This window comes from Glycine max, chromosome 6, assembly GCF_000004515.6.
Source record: "Glycine max cultivar Williams 82 chromosome 6, Glycine_max_v4.0, whole genome shotgun sequence".
NCBI classification, from domain to species: domain Eukaryota; kingdom Viridiplantae; phylum Streptophyta; class Magnoliopsida; order Fabales; family Fabaceae; genus Glycine; species Glycine max.
In genome coordinates, this window is record NC_038242.2 from 33,820,891 (window position 1) to 33,843,633 (window position 22,743).

General features: G+C 32.7%; 1 protein-coding gene across 1 annotated transcript; it reads right to left on the reverse strand.

Annotated features, from left to right (window-relative positions):
* Positions 1-2,649: 2,649 nt before the first annotated feature.
* On the reverse strand, positions 2,650-17,157 carry LOC100780475 (cytochrome P450 CYP72A219). Its single transcript, XM_003525919.2, has 5 exons — positions 16,878-17,157; positions 14,319-14,536; positions 8,095-8,339; positions 5,755-6,142; positions 2,650-3,138 (listed from the first exon to the last, which is right to left on the reverse strand). The coding sequence occupies exons 1-5, from the start codon at positions 17,155-17,157 to the stop codon at positions 2,713-2,715; spliced, it is 1,557 nt and encodes a 518-aa protein (XP_003525967.1). The 3' UTR covers positions 2,650-2,712.
* Positions 17,158-22,743: the final 5,586 nt, after the last annotated feature.

The following is a 22,743-nucleotide window of genomic DNA, read 5'->3' on the forward strand; positions in this document are numbered from 1 at the left end:
CCTCAAAGTGTTTGGAAGCATTGCCTATACCCATGTTCCAGATGAAAAGAGGACAAAGCTCGATGATAAAAGTGAGAAGTACGTGTTTGTGGGTTACGACTCAAGATCCAAGGGGTACAAGCTCTATATTCCAAATAGTAGAAAGATCATCATAATTCGTGACGTGGAGTTCGACGAAGAAGATTGTTGGGATTGGAGTGTTCAAGAAGATAAGTATGATTTTCTTCCTTATTTTGAAGAAGATGATGAAATTGAACAACCAATCATAGAGGAACATATTACACCACCTGCCTCACCGACACCAAGGCTGGATGAAACAAGTTCAAGTGAGAGGACACCGCGACTAAGGAGCATTGAAGAGATTTATGAGGTAACCAAAAACCTAAACAACATTAACCTCTTTTGTCTTTTTGGTGATTATGAGCCTCTAAGCTATCAAGAAGCGGCGGAAAACATAAAGTGGAAAGACGCCATGGACGAAGAAATCAAGTCAATCACGAAGAATGATACGTGGGAACTTACTACACTTCCACGAGGACACAAAGCAATCGGAGTAAGATGGGTGTACAAGGCAAAGAAGAATGATAAAGGAGATGTGGAGAGATACAAAGCAAGATTGGTGGCTAAAGGCTATAGTCAAAGACAAGGAATTGACTATTATGAGGTATTTGCTCCTGTTGCTCGTCTTGAAACTATTAGACTGATCATTTCTTTGGCAGCCCAAAATAAATGGAAGATCTATCAAATGGATGTGAAGTCAGCCTTCTTGAATGGTTTTCTCGAAGAAGAAGTCTATATTGAGCAACCACTGGGCTATGAAGTAAAAGGGAAAGAAGAAAAAGTCTTGAAGTTGAAGAAGGCGTTGTATGGTCTCAAGCAAGCACTGAGAGCTTGGAATGTTCGAATCGACAAGTACTTTCAAGACAAGAACTTCATCAAGTGTCCATATGAGCATGCACTCTATATCAAAGCGCAAAGTGGAGATATTTTGATTGTGTGTTTGTATGTAGATGACTTGATCTTTATAGGGAACAATCCAAGCATGTTCGAAGAGTTCAAGAAAGATATGTCAAATGAATTTGAGATGACGGATATGGGGCTCATGGCATATTATCTCGGCATCGAAGTAAAACAAGAAGACAAAGGAATTTTCATCACCCAAGAAGGCTATGCCAAAGAAGTCCTTAAGAAGTTCAAGATGGATGACGCCAATCCAGTTAGCACCTCGATGGAATGTGGCAGCAAGTTGAGCAAGCATGAAAAAGGAGAGAATGTGGATCCAACTCTTTACAAAAGTTTGGTTGGAAGTTTACGTTACTTGACATGTACAAGGCCGAATATTCTCTATGCTGTAGGAGTAGTAAGTCACTACATGGAAGCTCCAACCACAACTCACTTCAAGGCGGCAAAGAGAATCCTTCGATACATCAAAGGTACAACAAACTTTGGCTTGCACTATTACTCTTCTGACAATTATGACATTGTTGGCTATAGTGATAGCGATTGGAGTGGAGACTTGGATGATAGAAAGAGCACTACTGGTTTTGTGTTCTTTATGGGAGATACTGCTTTTACTTGGATGTCAAAGAAGCAACCAATAGTCACACTATCAACTTGTGAAGCCGAGTATGTCGCTGCCACATCATGCGTTTGTCATGCAATTTGGCTAAGAAACTTGTTGAAAGAGTTAAAAATGCCACAAGAAGAACCTATGGAAATATGTGTTGACAATAAATCAACACTCGCTTTGGCAAAGAATCCAGTCTTTCATGAAAGAAGTAAGCACATCGACACCCGTTACCACTTCATAAGAGAATGCATTGAGAAGAAAGAGGTAAAGTTGAAGTATGTGATGTCTTAAGATCAAGCTGCCGACATTTTCACAAAGCCACTCAAGTTGGAAACTTTCGTGAAGCTAAGGAGTATGCTTGGAGTCACAAATCAAGTTTAAGGGGAGATATTGAAATATAAACTTGATTTGGGCCTAAATTAATTATTTGGTTCCTTGGACTTAGTTATTTTGGGCTTAAGTAATTATGGGTCATGTTTCTAGAGAATTCTTGTAGTGTTTGGAGTGTCTAGATATTTCTTATGGTTGTAATATTCTCTAGAATACTCTTTGGATATCTAGAGTTGAGAACTCTCTAAAATTAGTGTGTCTAGAGTTCTCCTTAGAGTAGTATAAATAGAGATGTAATCCTACACATTTGTATCAAGCAAAAATACAAAGTTTTCTCCTCCATAAATAATTCTCCTTCCTATCAAGTTTCTATTCAAAGTCTCCAATATTCCTAAACACTTTTCCTAAACATAAAAAGCCTTATTTCCAACAGAGCTATCAGCCCATCACTATAGAGTTTGTAGTAAAACATATAACAGATAAAATTATACGTAGAATTATTACATATTTTACATGAAGATTTTCTTTTGTATGTCACTTGTGTATGATAAAATTTAGCTAGAAGCCACACAACATGAGATAGAAATGTATTAAAATAAGAGTTTAATGGTTATGTAAATATAATGTAAACACTTTTATATTTTCATCTAATTATAATTCGCCGTTAATATAACTTTTAAAATAATTATTGTAAAACTCAACAAATTTATTATTCATGATGAGTTATGATTGAACGATGTAAAACTTTTTAAACTGTGAGTATGTAATCGTTTTTCTCTTAAAACAATACAACATCTTCTCAAAATCACGAACTATAATTTATGGAATATAATAGGCGTGCCAAATTGAGGTTGAGCAGTTATAACAGTGAATGGAGCATGAGTATAGGATGCGGAAAGCTCAAACGAGAAGTTCTGCAGAATCAAGCACAATGCCATTTTGGCTTCAAGCAAAGCAAAGTTTTGTCCAATGCATATTCGGGGACCCCATGCAAATGGGAGAAATGAAACTTGGCCATTTGTTGCTTTTAAGATTCCTTCAGAGAACCTTTCTGGTTTGAACTCTTTTGCATCACTGCCCCATAATTCAGAATCATGGTGTACCAACACGATTGGAATAGTAGCAAGTGCTCCAGCTGGTAAAGTCAAATTTCCAACTCTTGCTTCCTTTCTTACGACTCTTGTAATAGCAGTAACTGGTGGGTATAGTCGTAGAACCTCATACAAAATCATTGTGACCTACAACAATGCCACATGCATGAAACTACAATGAATTGAATTGACATAAACAAGAGATTTAATTTCTTGAACATAGGAATTATTATGAAAGCATTGTAATAGTTTATCGCAAGAGCGTCAATTTCTCAAAACTTCTCATATGAATAATAAATTGAACAAGATTTTTGGATGAGGTATGACAATTGGTAGACTTGATTTAGATGAATTAAAATAGAGAAAAAAAAAATCATTAAGAGGGAAATTAAGGCTAACAAGTATGAAGTTACCATTTTCTATTTTTGATTTTTTGGGTGCATGCCGAATACTAAATTTAGTATTCCAATAATAAAAGATTTGAGCTTCACTTAAGATTCTATTTCAAATCAAATTCGTCATAGATAATTTAACGTGACCATATAGGGTATAAAATGATGAAGAGCAATGATATAAAACTTAGCCGAGACCATATATTTATAAGTATGAAGTTAGCATTTGCTCTATATACAATGAATAGTCAATTAGAAATCAATTAATGACCTAAGTACCATGACCTCAAGATGATGATGTAAAAAAAGTTTGAAAATTTTCTAGAAAGTTTCAAGGTATCATAAGTTGCAAAACCCTTAAGTCTGGATGAAGAAAAAAAACTAAGGGCATCTAGACTTGAAGAGAAGCCCAAAATTCTTAATTTGGTTTGAGATGATTAGTGTTGGACAACAATGAATGAAACAAGATCAATTTTCATAAGGAAGTAGTCTTTCATGCAAGAAAACATTAGGAGAAAATCTCTCCTTAAAAAGTTTGAGATTTGGAGTTATTTAGTTTGGAAGATGAGGGAAGCTCGAAGTTTTCACTTTTCCATGCTAGTAAACCCTAGGAGAAAATCTCTCCTTAAAATAGTTTGCGAGATTTGGTATTATCTAGTTTGGTAGATAAGAGAAGCCCAAAGTTGTTACTTTCATCCTGCAATTCCAAGTTGGGCTACCAAACAAGCTCAATGATTGCAAGGAAGTAACCTTCTAGGCTACCAAAATGCTAGGAGAAAATCCCTCCTTAAAAGTTTTCAAGATTTGAAGTTATCTAGTTTGGTAGATAAGGAGTCCAAAGCTTTCACTTTCGTCCCAGATGATCCAAGTTGGACTACAATGAATGAAAGAAGTACAATGATTGCAATGAAGTAACCTTCCATGCTAGGAAACACTAGGAGAAAACCTCTTCTTAAAAAGTTTTTGAGATTTAGAGTTATCTAGTTTGATATATGAGGGAAGCCTAAAGTTTTCACTTTCGTCCCAGGTGATCTACGTTAGGCTATAATGAACAAAATTAGCTCAATGAATGCAAGAAAGTAGCCTTTCAAGCTAGTAAACACTATGAGAAAACCTCTACTAAAAATGTTTTTGAGATTTAGAGTTATCCAATTGGGTAGGTAAAGGAAGCTCAAAGTTTCCACTTTTATTCTATAGTTCCAAGTTGGGTTACAACGAATGAAACAAGTCCAATGATTGCAAGGAAGTAGTCTTTCATGCTACGAAACACTAAGAGAAAATCTCTTCTTATAAAAGGTTTTCAAGATTTGGAGTTATCTAATTTGATAAATAGGGAAGCCCAATGTTTTCACTTTCATCTTGCATTTTCAAATTGATCTACAATGAACGAAACAAGCTCAACGATTGCAATGAGGTAGCCTTCCATGCTAGCAAACACTAGGAGAAAACCTCTCCTAAAAAAGATTTCAAGATTTGAAATTATCTAGTTTGGTAGATGAAAGAATTTCAAAGTTTCCACTTTTGTCTTAGATGATCCTAGTTGGACTATGATGAACAAAACAAACTCAATGATTGGAAGGAAGTAGCTTTCAATGTTATGAAACACTAGGTGAAATCCTCTCCTAAAAAAATTTTCAAGATTTGGAATTATCTGGTTATGTAATTGAGGGAAACCCAAATAATGAACGAAACAAGCTCAATGATTGAGAGGCAGCAGCTTTCCATGCAAGGAAATATTAAGAGAAAACTTCTCCTTAATGTTTTTTAATATTTGGAGTTATCTTGCTTGGTATACGAGGGAAGCTCAAAGTTCCACTTTCATCCGTTGGATTACAATAAATGCAACAAACTCAACTATTGCAAGGAAGTAATCTTCCATGCTAGGAATACTAGGAGAAAACCTCTCCTCAAAATTTTTTTGAGGTTTAGTGTTATCTAGTTTGGTAGATGAAGGAAGCTCAAAGTTCTCAATTTCATCCGACATGATCCGTGTTGGATAACAATGAACTAAACAAGCTCAATGATAACAAAGAAGTAGTTTTGCATGCTATGAAACACTTAAAGAAAATACCTCCTAAATGTTTTTTTTTTTAGATTTGGCCTTTTATACTTTGCTAGATGAGACAAATCCAAAATTTATAAGTATGAATTTTCTCATGGTACAATGAATAGTCAATTAGAAATCAATTAATGACCTTAGTACCATGACCTCAAGACATGATGCAAAAAAAGGTTGGAATTTTTCTAAAAAGTTTCAAATTATCATAAGTTGCAAAACCCTTAAGTGTTGATGAAAAAAAAACTAAGTGCAAGGCTTAAAGGACAAAAAAAAAATGAGAGAAAGAGCAACTGGAAATAGAGTTAAACTTACAACTTTTAGACGATTTAATCCATCATAGTCTGGTTCTTTTGTGCCAAAAATTCCGATGACCTCTTCTCTTGCTAGTGTTTGCCAATTTGGAAACCTACTTAATAACACCATTGTCCAATTAAGTAGCACCGACGTTGTTTCTTGTCCAGCAAAGTAAAATAACTTACACTCGTTAATTACATCATCGGTGTTCATTCCAACATCCTTTCTATGTCCACGATCTTCGATCTCTTTTTGATTGGATTCCAATAATAATCCTAGTAGGTTATCATTTGGAGCTTTGCATGTCTTCATAGCCGCTTCCTGTTTTTGGATAATTCCACTAAGTACGTTTCGAATTTCAAAATCAATCTCCTTCATCCTCTTGTTCAATTTAGTTGGTACAAACCTTACAATAAAATTAAAAAAAAAAGGGAAAAAAAGATGTTAGCATGAATCTTCTTCTCTAGAGCAGCTTTTCCCATATAATTTTTTTAATTATCTATAATAGACGATTTATAAAACATGCAATAAATTAAATTTGAATAAATGCTATGTTTCTAGTTTTGCAATCAATCTCCTTCATCCTCTTGTTCAATTTAATTGATACAAACCTTGAAATAGAAAAGGGGAAAAGGATGCATGTTAGGTTGAATCTTCTTCTCCTGATTGAGCTTTATTTTTCCTCTTGTTTCTTTCTTTTTAATTATTTATAGTAGATGATTTATAAAACATGTAAGAAAATTGAATAAACAGTACCGTGTTATTACGTAATAACCGATTAATTGAAATCATGCATGAAACTAGTCTAAAAGAACGAATTAAGCTTGTGGATGAGAGAAGTGGACTGGAGAGTAACCATGGAAGTTTCCATGGTTGAAGAGTTCGTAGGAACATTCATGTTACTAACGTTTTTAGAAGGATGATTTGTCAATCTACGGTTTTCTTTTACACCAATTTTTTGGGTTATAATTTTAGAGTTAAAAACATGTGGAAATTTTTAGTGGTAGAGTATGGTTGTAGAAGTTTTCATTCCCTTGAAATTAACATGAAAGATTATGGTGTAAAGGTGAGATTTTATTAATTAACCCATTTTTTTCTTAACAAGAAAAAAAAAAAGATCTAGCTATTTTGTTATGTTTTCTTTACAAACAAAGACAAGGAATGTGTTCTTGTTTAACTATCACATAGTCTAATTGGATAATAAAGAGTTAATGGTGTAGTTTTTAAAAAGACTTAAACATCTCATTAATATGTGTAATTACGGCCAATTTTGGTTTTTCACCCTACGATTTTTTTTTTCAAAATGGTGCTTTTTTTTTCATTTTGATCCTTATTATTTTGTTGTTGTCATTATAATATTATCTGTTTTTTTTGTTGCTTTTATCCTTTTAATATGTGGATAATTTACTTTTAGCCGTATCAATTTTTTTCATAAGCAGTAATTTAAAATAAACCAAATATTATAGGAACTAAAATGAATATATATATATATATATATATATATATATATATATATATATATGTATGTATGTATATTAAATAGATTGAAGTACAAAATTAAGGATGAAAACTAAACAAAGGAAGAATTTTACAAGCACCAGAAAAAAAAAGTTAAATTACACCAAAAGTATATTAAGCGTTTTAAATAAGGGAGTGTTTGGTAGGAAAAAAAAAATTTCATACCGGATAGTCATAATTTTTGGAAATAGTAATTCTTGAAAATCATCTGGGAATGAAGAAAAATTATTTGGTTGATCATTGAGAATGATTAAATAATTTTTTAGGAATCAAAAATTACATGATATTTTTACCAATAACTCTAATTATTTAACACATTAAATAATTTAATAAGTATAACATTTTTGTTTTTATTATAATAAAAAAATTAAAATTAAAAAAATATGATTCACACCCCTTTCATAGGAATGTTTTTTTGATGAGTTAAAAATAATTTTCAGAATTCATAGTTTTTTAGAAATATATTTCTTAAAAAGTGTATCAATTAAATGTGAGAAACTAAATTTTCCGAAGTTAGAATTATATGAGAAAATGAAAATTTCTCCCCAATCAAACTCTCTCAAAGAAATTGATGTTAAGTTTATGGTTGTCGTGAAGACTATGTGTTGGTGATGGGTATGTCAAAACTAGATAGATCATATCTTTCCTTTTTCCCAATAGTATATATTACCTTTAACTAACTATTTTAAGAGTTTATTAAATTTTGTCTTTATATATAAACTCTTAGCTAAAGGTGTGAAGACCGTGGAGTAACCTTGTATACTCCCTAAATAGAATTTTTTTCTTTACTGAATAAAAATTGACAATTAAATGAAACATTGAAACTATAATTAAATATACCTCCATCCTGGAATATAAACAGATTGAAAAACCTTGGCTGTAAGCTCGGCTTGTTCTTTCTGGAGTTGAAATACTATTTTTCCCTCTTCATAGCAACTTCCAAAAGCCGTACGAGAAATGACATCTCCTGTCAAGCTATTTAGGAAGGGCCAAACATCTACCATACATGATTCTTTTTTGGATACTAACATCTTCCATTCGTTCATCATTTGGTTACAACTATGATACATGGCAGGCAACACAAGCTGCGACAAATTTGAGAAGTGAAAAAAAAATGAAGATATTGAGTGAAGAAATATCCAATGGATCAATCCACTAATGCTAAAAATAAGAATGATTTTATTTTTGTGCTTTGAATATAATTATTAGGTTCTCCGAATTTGAAGAAAAAATATTTTTCAATTTTGTTATCACTAAATGCGATTTATTAGTATGAGAAAAAGAAAATTATGTAATTTTTATGCTGCTATATATGTATTTTCATAGCCACCTTTATGTGTAAAGCCTTGTTTTTTTCTTGTTTGTTTTCTTAGTGGGAAATACAAGTATACAAAAATACGTACATTGAGAGTCTGTCAACTTGAATATAAGTCAATAAATGCACGGGTTGGGACAAAGTAGAAAGATGCTTTAACATAGTTGTTAGAATTTTGTGGTCTTAGTCCCACATCACTTGGATTGTTAGAGTTTTATAGTCTTAGTCTCACATCGTTTGATTTGTAAACACTTGTGTCTCATTAGTATTATATATAGAGACACCTTGTAAGCTTTTATATGTGTACAAGTAATAAAAGTTTTCCTACTGTAGCCGTGGACGTAGGCATACATTATGTGCTAAACCACGTTAAACTTTGTGTCTTTTCTCTCTTCCCTTTATTTCTTTCTCTTCTTTTATTGCTCTATACTAACAACTGGTATCAAGAGCTTTTGGTTATTTCACGGGATTTCCTTAGTTTAAAGGAATTAATGGGAGTCTTCTCAATTTAGAGGAGGCAGTGGGAACAATGGCATTGGAAGAGGGGAAGGTGAAGATCGAGAAGTTCGATGGCAAAGATTTCAGCTTTTGGAAGATACAGATAGAGAATTATCTATATCAGAAGAAGTTGCATCAGCCCTTATCAGGGGTTAAGCCAGACGACATGAAGCAAGAAGAATAGAATTTGCTGGATCGATAGGCTCTTGGCGTGATCAGATTGAAACTACTCAAGAATGTTGTGTTCAACATCGTAAACGAGAAGACTACTGCAGGCTTAATGAAGGCGTTATCAGATATGTACGAGAAGCCGTCTGCAGCCAACAAAGTATACTTGATGCGCCGGTTGTTCAACCTCAAGATGGGAGAAGTTATCTCTGTAACTGATCATATTAATGAATTTAATACTATTCTTGCCCAGTTGGAATCAGTGCAGATTAAATTTGAGGATGAGGTGAAGGCATTGATTCTATTGTCATCACTACCGGATAGTTGGGTTGCAACTGTTACTGCAGTTAGTAGTTCTACAAAGGAGAACACATTAAAGCTTAGTGACATCCGTGACTTGATCTTAAGCGAAGATGTTCACAAGAGAGATTCAGGAGAATCTTCCAGTCATGTTTCCAATTCAGCATTGAATACTGAAGGCAGGGGAAGGACTACCCTGAAGGGTCAGAATGGTCGAGGCAGATCAAAGTCAAGAGGGAAAGGTCAGAAAAAATTTCAAAGTGACGTTACTTGCTGGAATTGTGACAAGAGAGGTCACTTTAGCAATCAGTGCAAGGCACCAAAGAAGAACAAGTCGCACAAAAACAAGAAGCATGATGATGATGAATTCGCAAATGCAGCAACTGATGAACTTGATGATGCATTAATTTGCAATTTGGATAGTCCTGTTGATTCATGGATCGTGGACTCAGGTGCGTCATTCCACACCACTCCCTCTAAAGATTTATTGTCTAACTATATTTTTGGAAGATTTGGGAAAGTTTACCTTGCAGATGAAAAATCTCTAGACATTGTCGGAAGAGGTGATAATGACATCAAGACCTCCAGTGGATCCCTATGGACATTGCACAATGTCAGACATATTCCTGCCTTAAAGAGAAACTTAATATCCATAGGGCAGTTAGATGATGAGGGGCATCACACCATTTTTAGAGATGGAGCTTGGAAGGTAACAAAAGGCAATCTCGTTGTGGCTCGTGGAAAGAAGTGAGGATCTCTTTACATGATTGCAAATGAGAATATGGTAGCAGTTACTGAGGCTATCAATAATTCAACCATGTGGCATTAAAGACTTGGACACATGAGTGAAAAAAGAATGAAGCTTATGGCGACAAAGGGTAAGCTATCAAGCCTAAAGCATGTTGATGTTGGTGTTTGTGAACACTGTATCCTTGGAAAGCAGAAAAAAGGTCGGCTTCTCAAGGGCAGGGAAGACTCCTAAAGTTGAAAGGCTAGAATTGGTGCACACAGATGTTTGGGGGCCAGCCCCAGTGAAATCTATTGGAAACTCACGCTATTATGTCACCTTTATCGATGACTCTACCAGAAAGGTATGGGTTTATTTTCTTAAAAATAAATCTGATGTGTTTTCTGTGTTTAAAAGGTGGAAAACAGAAGTTGAAAATCAGACAGGTCTAAAGGTTAAAAGTCTGAAATCTGACAATGGCGGGGAGTATGATAGTGAGGAGTTTAAAGACTTTTGTTCAGAATGATCAAGACAATACCAGGAACACTTGAGCAAAACGGTGTTGCAGAAAGGATGAATAGAACCTTGAACGAGAGAGCAAGGTGTATGCGGATCCAATTTGGCTTGCCTAAAGCATTCTGGGCAGAAGCAATAAACACAACAGCATATCTCATCAATAGAGGACCATCAGTTTCTTTGAATTATCAGTTGCCCGAAGAAGTATGGTCTGGAAAGGAGGTAAAACTTTCACATTTGAGAATTTTTGGTTGTGTTTCATATATACTGACAGACTCTAATAGTAGAGATAAATTGGATCCGAAGGCGAGGAAGTGTTATTTTATTGGTTATGGATCTGACATGTATGGCTACAGGTTTTGGGATGACCAAACCAAGAAAGTTATCAGAAGCAGGAACGTTACTTTTAATGAGAACTTATTTTATAAGGACAAATTTTTTTCCGAATCTACATGTGCAGGTAAACTGTTAGAAATTTCTGAGAAATCAACACTTGAAGAAATTTCAAAAAGTGATGTAGCCAACAGAAACTAGAGTACATGCGTAGAGGTTGAGTCAGAACCATCAACTTCTCCAAGAAAATCTAGCAGAATTTCAGTACCACCAGATAGGTATTCCCCTTCATTGCATTATTTGTAGTTAACTGATGTTGGTGAGCTAGAATGTTTCAGTGAGGCTACGCAGGGGAATGACACTATTGAGTGAAAGCTAGCGATGAAAGATGAGATGACATCCCTTCAGAAGAATAAGACATGGTCTTTAACTAAATTGCCAAAAGGAAAGAAAGCGTTACAGAATAGGTGGGTCTATAGGCTAAATGAAGAATCTGGCGGTAGAAGAAGATACAAGGCGAGACTTGTGGTGAAAGGGTTTCAGCAGAAACAAGGAATTGATTTCATAGAGATCTTCTCTCCAGTTGTAAAGATGACTACCATCAGAGTTATTCTGAGTATTGTAGCTGCAAAGAATCTTCACTTGGAGCAGTTAGATGTTAAAACTGCATTCTTGCATGGGGATTTAAAGGAAGACATCTATATGACCCAACCAAAAGGTTTTGAAGTGTCAAGCAAGGAGAATCTTGTGTGCAAGCTTCACAAAAGTTTATATGGCTTGAAACAAGCACCGAGACAGTGGTACAAGAAGTTTTATGAGTTTATGAGCAACTCAGGATTCAATAGATGCGACATAGACCATTGCTGCTATGTTAAGAAATATACTAATAGTTATGTTATCATTGTCGTATATGTTGATGACATGTTGATTGCAGGATCTAGTATGATAGAAATTAACAGGTTGAAGCAACAGTTGACAGAAAACTTTGAAATGAAGGATCTTGGTCCAGCTAAACAAATCCTTGGTATGAGAATTCTTAGAAACTGATCAGAAGGAATTTTGAAGTTGTCTCAGGAGAAATATATACACAAGTTGCTTGACAGGTTTTACCTTGAAGATTCTAAGACCAGGAATACCCCTTGGGGATCTCATTTGAAGTTTTCAAAGAAGCAATCTTTGCAGACAAATGAAGAAAAATGTTACATGTCAAGAGTACCATATGCATCAGCAGTTGGGAGTTTGATGTATGCTATGGTGTGTATCGGACCTGACATAGCACATGCAGTGGGAGTTGTCAGTAGGTTCCTATCAAATCCAGCAAAGGAGCATTGGGAAGGCGTAAAGTGGATAGTCAGATATCTAAAGGGTACTTCAGAGATGTGTTTGTGCTTCAGAAAAAGCAATCTCACTTTACAGGGATTTGCAGATGCAGACATGGGAGGAGATTTTGATACCAAGAAAAACACCACAGGCTACATTTTTACATTGGGAGGTACTGCTGTGAGTTGGAAGTCTAAACTTCAAAATAGAGTTGCTCTCTCAACCACGGAAGTCGAGTACATAGCTATCTCAGAAGCAACTAAGGAGATGATTTGGCTAAAGAATTTTCTCAATGAATTAGGGAAAGAACAAGATAATGCTTCAATGTTTAGTGACAGTCAAAGTGCTATAAGTCTTGCTAAGAATCCAGTCTTCCATTCTAGATGCAAGCATATTCAATTAAGATACCATTTTATTAGGGAGTTGATAAATGATGGAGACTTATCTTTGTTGAAGATCTTAGGATTAGAGAATCCAGCAGATATGTTGACTAAAGTTGTTACAACTGACAAACTGAGGCTTTGCGTTGCCTCAGTTGACCTTCAAGGATAATTGAAGATGAAGGCGCTACACTAGGTAAAGAGTCGATGAACTCATCGCTTACAAGGAGCTGCTAGAGTTTGGAACTTAGACCCCAAGCGGGAGAATTGTTAGAGTTTTGTGGTCTTAGTCCCACATCGCTTGGTTTGTAAAAACTTGTGTCTCATTAGTGTTTCACTTTGTAAGCTTTTATATGTGTGCAAGTAATAAAAGTTCTCCTAATGTAGCCATGAACGTAGGCACATATATTGTGTGCTGAACCACGTCAAATTTTGTGTCTTTTCTCTCTTTCCTTTATTTATTTTTCTTTTTTTATTATTCTATACTGACACTAGTCCCTCATGCCTAGTCATATATATATATATATATATATATATATATATATATATATATATATATATATATATATATAAACCCAGCAAATGTCAAAATCAATTATAATCATTAATTAACTTCTCCGGACGCTTAGACCATTCTATGGAATAACATAGACCTTTTTTAATTTGAATAACATATTAAACTTAATTTAATTATATTATACTTTCCTCGTTGATTATCCTCTTATGTGAAGTACAAGCTAAGATTTATATTTCTTTGAATTTTTTGGCATGATACGGTTAATAGAGTTTCTTTTTTTACAAAAGTAATCATGATTGAGGTTAATTCTTCTCTCATTCTCGTTTAATCAAGCAGTTCATATATGTCTCATAAAAAACAAGATTACTCAATTTTTATATCAGTTGCGCAAGACTACTCTTATTTGGTTATTTTATATATGGGATTTATCAAATTAAATGAGAAAAATTAATTTTAATTGTTAAATTATAATTAAAAAAATTAATAATTAAGATTAAAATTCTAATTTTTAATATATCATGTATCCAATTGAAAAAATATTACTACAAAATTTTTTTTTACATTGATTATATATACAATGTTTATGTAAGTGAAATAAAAAGTCAAACTTTTTAAATCACAAATTAATGTAAAAAATCTTTGTTAACCAATATAAAAAGTATTTTATGAAAAATTGGGGTTTTAATTTCAATCATTAATTTTTTTTATTTCTCATTTTAAATTTCTTTGCATTTGATACATCTCATCACCCCACACCCACCCACATATATATATATATATATATATTATCGTTTTTCATCATAAGATTAATCCTACTTGAAAGTTAAGAGTGCACATGATACACCCTCGATATGAGAGAATCATTAAGATCCCACTACTAGCTAGGTGTGTATCGGATGCAATCTGAACTTGACAAACCCTGTAACTTCAATAATATATAATAAAATTTAAAGTTAGAGATTGGCACAATATATAATGAGAAAAAAAAACCTTTAGCTTCGCGAGATTAAATGCAGGGTTGATGATCTTTCTGTGCTTTGACCATTTATCACCATCAAGGTCTACAAGTCCGGTTATCAGGAACTTGGAAAGTGGAGTTAAGGTCGGCTTTGGAAAGTCATTTATCAAATTGAGAACCTCTCTTATTGCTTCAGGATCCATAATATGCACTACAGGCTTCGGGCCATACCAAAAAAACGAATTCTTACCTGTAAAATGATTATGTAAATAAATATATGTTATAATAATAATAATAATAAATAATAATTCAGAAAAAGTATATAATAACGATAATAAGCAGGAATATTTAGTTACAAGAAAGAAAGTGGGTTCTATTATCCGCTAATACAAATGTATATAATAAAATGGTTATATAAATATTCAGGGACGTTTTGTTTCACAGAATTTTATAAATGATAATATATATTTTCATTTCTTAGAAGGTAAAAAGTAAGATTATCATGCTCATTTTGTTGTATTGATTTGATTTTCATGAAAAGAGGATCGAAATATGAATTTCTATGTGGTGAAAATCTGATTTATTTTGTAAAAATAGTATTATATTCTTGCTATACTAATATCTACTGCCCCACTACTTCTCGATCTATTTCTCTACTTACCTATGAATTCAATTATTCTCACTATATTGTATATTCCTATTACTGTATAAATCAGATTTTATTCCCGCTTAATGATACTCACCTCAAAATTGTAAGTATAAAATATCTTCAATTGTGTTTTAATTTTGAATTTAATTTCATATATATGTAGGTTTAAATGATGTATGGTGTAGCGTCATACATAATCGATTCATGGTATAATTGGTTGTTGATATAAAATATAATTTTATTTAATACAAAAAGAATATTTTAGTGATATAACATGTATTCTTAGGAAAAAATAATGTGAACTAAACATATATTTTAAATATTCCTGAAAATATAAAAAGATTTTCAATAATTAGCCAAACATATTAATTTTTCTTGAAATACTTAAAAATGGTATTCCCATCCAATATTCCTAGGAGTAATATTTTTAAAAATTCAACATTATTTTGTGAAACAAACACTTCATAAAATACAATAGTAAATTAGTAATGCTAGTGAAACAAAGTGTTGCTAAGATATAATTGCAAGTTATAAAATATAAGAATATCTTTACACCAAATATATATATATATATATATATATATATATATATATATATATATATATATACCTAGTATTTGTCCGCTTAGATAAGTATTTTTTAAAAACTATGGGAAAATTAGTACGTGAGGTTTGATGTCCAACTTAGTATGTTCATATTAAAAAAAAGTTGAACTTTAAGGTTTTTAATGTGTATAGTAATTCTTCTATTAATTTTTCTTAAAAACCCACCATGGTCAGGTCAGCCTAATAGGATTCGGGTAAAATATTAATGCACGAGATCATGGGTTTAAATATTAGTGTGATTATTGTACACACAAAAGAAATATCATTTTCTTAAAATTTAATAGAGTCAATCAAAACCGAGATTAATCTCTATGAAGTGTTTGTTTCAAAAAATGTCATTGAATTCTTAGGAATATGGAGATAAAAATATATATTTTTCATGTTTGTTAGATAATAATAAAAAAAGATTCTTGGGTATCTTTTATTCCTAAGAAAATGAGATTTCCATATATTTACATTGATTTTATTCTCATGAAATGAGGATGAGAGTAAATTTTTATGTGGTGAGAATCATATTTATTGTGTAAAAATTGTATTATACCCTCACAAGTCACAACCAATATACTCACTACCCCACTACCTTTGGTTTAATTTTCATTACTGTAACATATCTTTTGTTAGGCTTAAACTGATTATGAAAAATAAGGTGATTAAATGTTGCTTTTTAAAATTAGAGGAGACCAAAATCATAAATTTAAAATTATAAGAGAATCAAAATTATAATTTAATATTTTTTATTAAAATTTGATAATTACATTGCATTGACTCATGAGAAGCATAAGAAATTTGATTGTTGATATAAAATATAATAATTTCTTTAATGCATAAAAGATATTTTGGTAACATAACATATATTTCTAAAAAAAATAATGTGAACCAAATATATATTTTAAATATTTTCAAAAATATAAAAAATATTTCCAATCAATTTTAAAATACATATTTTTCTTAAAATATCAAAGAAGGTCACTCCTGTATAATATTCTAAATAATGTGAACCAAATACATATTTTTCTCAAAATATCAAAGAAGGTCACTCCTGTATAATATTCTCAAAAATAACAATTTTAAAATTTTAATAAGATTTCGTGAAACAAATATTTTTAAGATTAATCTCGATTTTCACTGCATCAAATTTTAAAAAGTGTATTTTAGTCCTTAATATTTTGAAAATATTTTAGATAGCTCATAACTCATAAAATTGCCTGCTACTTTCCGGGAAAATAACAACCCAAGTTCCTTGAAAAATGGATTGCTTGATTAATGAAACCGAGTATTAATTTCAATAGTCAAACATGGAAAGTATTAGAAATATACAAGGAATTAGACTTCATACCATAATTTCTTATCAGTTGATGTTGAAATGGAACTAGGCGAGGAGTAACATCATCGTTGATGTCTATGGGCTTAGATTTTGCTTTCTGTATCAACGTAGAAATTGCTTTGATGTCTCCAAAGAAAAGTGTGTATGAGTTTCCCTTTAAGCCTTGTCTTCTAAGGTACCTCTCTGCCCTTTTTGGCTCCAGCCACAGCCAACTCAGTGCTTTCGTTAGGAGTATGGTAACAAATGCAATACAAAATCCAACAAACATCATCGTTGTTGCATCAACTTCCATTTCCAAATTAGTGAAGTGTCTATAATAATTGGTTTAATTGGAAGTCCAATATATATATATATATATATATATATATATATATATATATATATGAACTAGAGAAGAGTCTCTCAATAAGAAAACAACTGTTGACACATATGCGTGTACGGACAATAAGAACCTCCAACTCAATTCTAACGACACATCGATCCACCCAATAATCAAAGGCATACATCGTTGAAATTTATGGGGACAACGACGTATGCTTGCTGTAAACTTTGTTTCTTTCTTTTAGAAATTAAATAGTTTAGAAAAAAAAAGTCTGACGGACACTTCTTGGTTTAAATTCAAGGCTAAAATGTAACTTTTTTTTTTTAAATATGTGATTTTAGTGTGTTTTTTAATTGAGATATTTTGTTTTTTACTTTTAAAAAGTCATGGATCATAAATAAACATGTGTGGTCAATGTTTATAGAGTACATATATCAATGTTTGAAATTAATTACATAGACTAAAATTGTGAATTTTTTAAAAGTGGGGAATGAAAACCTTCAATTAAAAAATGAGGGACTAAAATCATAAAATTTTTAAAAGTGAAAAATGAAATGTCTTAATTAAAAAAATAAAGAGACTAAAATTGTTGTTATAAAAAAATAAGAGGACGAAAATTACATTTTAACCTAAATTAAATAAGAAAATAAGAAGAAAGATAAGTAATTAATATAATTGGAAATGTAATGTCACCAGAAGAAGAGATATATAAAGATAAACAAAATGTGCTAATTAGATATTTGTATTGCTTAGGTGTCTAAATATTGTGATTCAATTAACTTAGTTTCAAATTTGTAAATATATACAAGAGACAAATCAATGAGAATGTCTCTTTCATATTAGATGAGAAGGGAGATATGTTTTAAATCTTAGGCTAAATTATTATTTTGATTTATTATGTTTTTTTTTGTTTTTTTTAGTTTAGTCTTTTATGTTTATGAATAGACTCATTTTGGTTTTTTCATCAATTTTTCTTTAACAACGTCTCTAAAGACCTAACTTGTTAGGATTGGAACTTAGCTATTTAACTTTGAATATAGCAAAGAGATCTTTGTCTGGCTAAAGTTGATAAAATTATGAGTAAATTTTTTGTGATGTTTGGAAACTTGTATTTCAATTTATAAAATTTATATACTATGAAACATGGAAAAAAAGTGTGCATGCTTATATGTGCTCAATAAATAAATAAATAAATACAAAATATTAATTATTGATAATGATCTTGTCCACAAATACTTGATGAACAATTACTATATACCAATATTTTCATAAAATTTCTTGGAAATATAAGCAAATATAAATCTTGCTATAATTAAATAAAATTTAAGTAAAACTTAAGGTAGGTGCCACTGTTTGTTGGTGTCTAAAAACAATTGTATATGGGATGGTGGGAAGAGAAATATATAAATTTTCGCATGCATTAAAATAGAGGATGCCTTACATGATCATAAGTAGGAAAATAAATATGAACTAAATTTGTAGAAAGAAGTATTTGAATGAACATAATTAATATACATTCCTTAAAATGAACTAACCAGTTCCAAAATAACAAACTTCACCCAATCTCAGTCACCTACCAGAAGCAACATAAATATAATAATTGTTTGTTTGGGGTGATTTTTAATTTTGTGCCAAAATTTTTTAAAATAACAACCAATTTTTAGTTTTTGTTTCAAACAATTTTTAAATCGGTTTTTAAATGTGATTAATTTCAAATAAACTCATTTTGAAAGTTCCATATTGTATTAAAATTAGTTCGAGAGTATTTTTGTGTGGTGTAGACAACAATGGTGATGTCAACAACGACAGTAGCGATAGAGATATCAGTGGTGATTGCAGTGACAATGGTGGTAGTGGTGGCAATGACAATGAGGTGGTGGTAGCGGTGGAGGTGGTGCAGCCAATGGTGGCGATGTCAATGGTGGTGGCGACAAAGGTGGTATTAGAGATAGTAATAGTGGTGGTTGTAGCAATGTTTGTGGTAGTGGTGTTGGTGGTTGTAGTAATATCAGTGGTGTTGGTGGTGGTAGCTTTGATAGTGGTGGGGTGGTGGTGGTTGCAGCGATGTTGGTGGTGGTTGTGGTGGAGGTGACGAAGGTGATGTCATTGGTAGTGATGCGACAGTGACATTGGTGGTGGTGGTGGTGGTGGTGGTGTTGGTGGTAACAATGATGGTGGTTTTGGTGATGTCGGTGGCAATGATGGTGGCACCAAGTGGTGGTTGTGGTGGTGGTGGTGATGATAATGACTATGGTGGTAGTAATGTTGGTGGTGGTGGTAACGATATTTGTGGTCGTGGTGGTGGCAGCCAGTTATGACAATGACAACGATAGTATTGGTGGCAGTGGTGACAATGACGAAGGTGGTATTGGTGGCAGTGGCGATGGTGATGCAATGTTGGTGATGGTGGTAATGGTGGTAGTAGCAAAAAGTGTCATTTTCAAATGTGGGAAATAATGGATAAACCACAACAACATAAATTCAAATGTATTTAAATTGTTTGTTTCAACATTCAAATGTATTTAAATTGTTATTAATTTATCTGTGTTATTCATTTATTTGTAAAAGTTGTTATGCTTATCTGCAAGTTGTCAATCGTAGCATCCTCACTATCAGCATATCTACTACTACTACTACTACTACTACTACTACTACTACTACTACTACTACTACTACTACTAAACCATGTGCATCCTATGTGATCATGCATCATAAATGTCCATATGTTTTTAAGATGAAAGATGTGGTTGAGCTTAACTGGGGAGGACATGAATTAGTTAAAGTATGACTTTATCCTTAGAGGTATCCCGTTTAGTAGGACTTATGTTGATCCCATGGGTTGGAGTATCCTTGCAAGACTGGGTAATCCTAGTGCGCCGCTGGCAATCTCTTCTTGGTGAGAGCGTACTAATGGAATCATGTTGGGTCGTTACTACATGTCCTCCCGATCTTCTTTCACAAATGTTTTTTGGTACCACTTGCATGAGAAAATAGAAATCGACATCACATTGCATATGTGTATATCTATGAATTGTCTAAGTTGTGTGGTTTATGAAGTGGAAGCCATGTGTGGCTTGTGTTGTACTTATGTTATGTGTGAATGATTTTACCCATAGTTTTAATAATGTATATGTATCTATATGTTAAATTATTGTGATAACTTGTGATGGGATGAGATGTAGCTCTTTAAGGGCATGGTGTGATGTATCTAGAGTGACATTATGTGAGTATATCCTAAAACAAATATTTCCTTTGAGCAAAGATTGATGTTAGGTGAGTGTTTGGAAGTAAAACTCGAGTAAGGAAAGTGGAGTTACTGCAAGAGAGAGAGAGTTATAAAATTAAATAACTTATTGCTTAAAGAATAAATCTCAAGATGTTAGTGAAGATGAACTATTGTAGTAAGCGATTACAAGGAATATGTCAAAGGAAAGTGTTTATGATCAACATATGTAAATCAAACTATATAAATGATAGAATTTGATAGAGACTCAGAGAGGATAAAACCATGAGAAGCAAATGATTGGGTTGTCCTAGAAGAGAAGTCTAATCCAACCTTAGAGTCCCTAGAGTACTCACTGAGACATTATGTCTCACTCCTTTAAGTTCCTTTTTTTTTTTTTCAGAAAAACATGTGACAACACATGTCATTGGAGCATAGAGTCTTGTCTTGGAAGATGTTGTTTTATATCTCTATGTATTTCATTTTATGTTGTATGTTGTATATGAGATGATTTGTATTTTTTATAATACATGGAATCAAGTTGTAGTTTTATAAGTTTATTCGCTAGCTTCCGCATGATGACGTCGTGTGAATGTTTTTCATTGTCACGTCATTAGAAATCTTAAGCTTAGTTACAATAATACCCTTAGGGGGTTATAGTCTTCACGAGAGATATATCATCTTAGTCGCCACGAGCTTTTTGTCTTGTAGATTTAGGAATGTTTCTTGCCGTGTTGTTTGTCTATCAATTGCTTGTGATAAACAGGGCCACAAATCAAGAAACAAAGGGGTGTGAGATATGAAGCCAAAGAGCATGCAATGTACATAACATGATAGACTGGGGAAGATACCATTGCCTCTAGAAGTAATCCGCCCCACAACAAACATAGACCTTTGGAACACTAATACAATTCTATTTATGGCAACAATCTTGTAATCCTTTCTCATTGATCACTAAGTCATATATAAGTAATTGAAAGCTCAACCCTATTCGAATCTACTTCATGCATAATACATCAATCATTAATTTGAGTAAATCACAATAACTTACCATTATGTCAAGTGGTCATACTACACTATAGAATCCAAATACGAAACACAATTATCATTTACAATTACAACTATTCAAGCATTGACAATTTCCTACTCCACCTGCACTTTGAGCACCAGTAGCACTTCACAAGTAACATTATTACATTTAGTAGACACATGGAAGAATACAATTTGAGTACAATACTCATTTAACATGCATAAGTGTGTTCAATCATCCAATAAGAGTTAGTCACCTAGTATGAATGTCATGCTTGGTGATACAGTCAACTAGTAATTATCTTGCGATTAATGCATGATGTATGTGGGTACTTGAAGATTGTATTTATATGGCGCCCTTTGGCACTAAGCCATGAAATAACCCAGAGACTTGGAGTGACACTAAGCCTGGATGTGGCACCTAGCTTGGGGTGGACACTAAGTCTTGGGATGTCATGATGCATGATCAATTATTAAGTCATTTCCTTTATTAGCAGCCACAATGAGAAAACGGGAGATGGGTTTTAAGGAGATAAGACCTTATCCATGGAACATCTATCTTTTCACAAACTTTTCAAAGCATGAGTATTTATACAATAAATTCCTTAAAAAAATCAAAAGAGCTAAATATGAGAAAGGAGTTCTAAAGGGCACCTGGACCTTGGCAAAAAGTCTAGGTACTCACTTACAAGTAAGTACTTCTTATTTCACAAATCATGAGTCAAAGTATTATTGGAAGAAAAGGTTGATGGGGAAAGTTTAATGGGGAAAGTATTATTGTTGGACACCTAGTCCCTAGTAAAACTTCAAGAAAAGGCTTACACTAAAATTTACGGAGTCAATGGACACGTAGTCCCTGAATAGGGTCTTCAAAGAATTTGATTTACTCCAAAATTCATAAATATAATGGACACCTACTCCTAGACAAAGTTTTCAAACCAAAATCTGTCATCTCGGTCATCATCTTAGGTAGTTTGAACAAAGTTATCTACTCATGCAATTGGGTAATACAACTTGCCACAATCTCTCAAAATTATCCTTGGAGGATTCATTATGTAGGGAAATGATTACTACACACATTAGTAGAGGTTCCACACTCATCAAAAATCTTCAAGCAATCATATTTGCATCAACATACTCAATGATTCATTCATATAGAGACCAATAAAGGTTGCCTTAATCATTGATCTCAAACATAATTAAGTCACATATCGATTTGATAATCATTATAAACAGAATATTATAGTTCACATGTACAAAGAGCATGGCATTCCGATAATAATGAGATTATTATTATTATTATT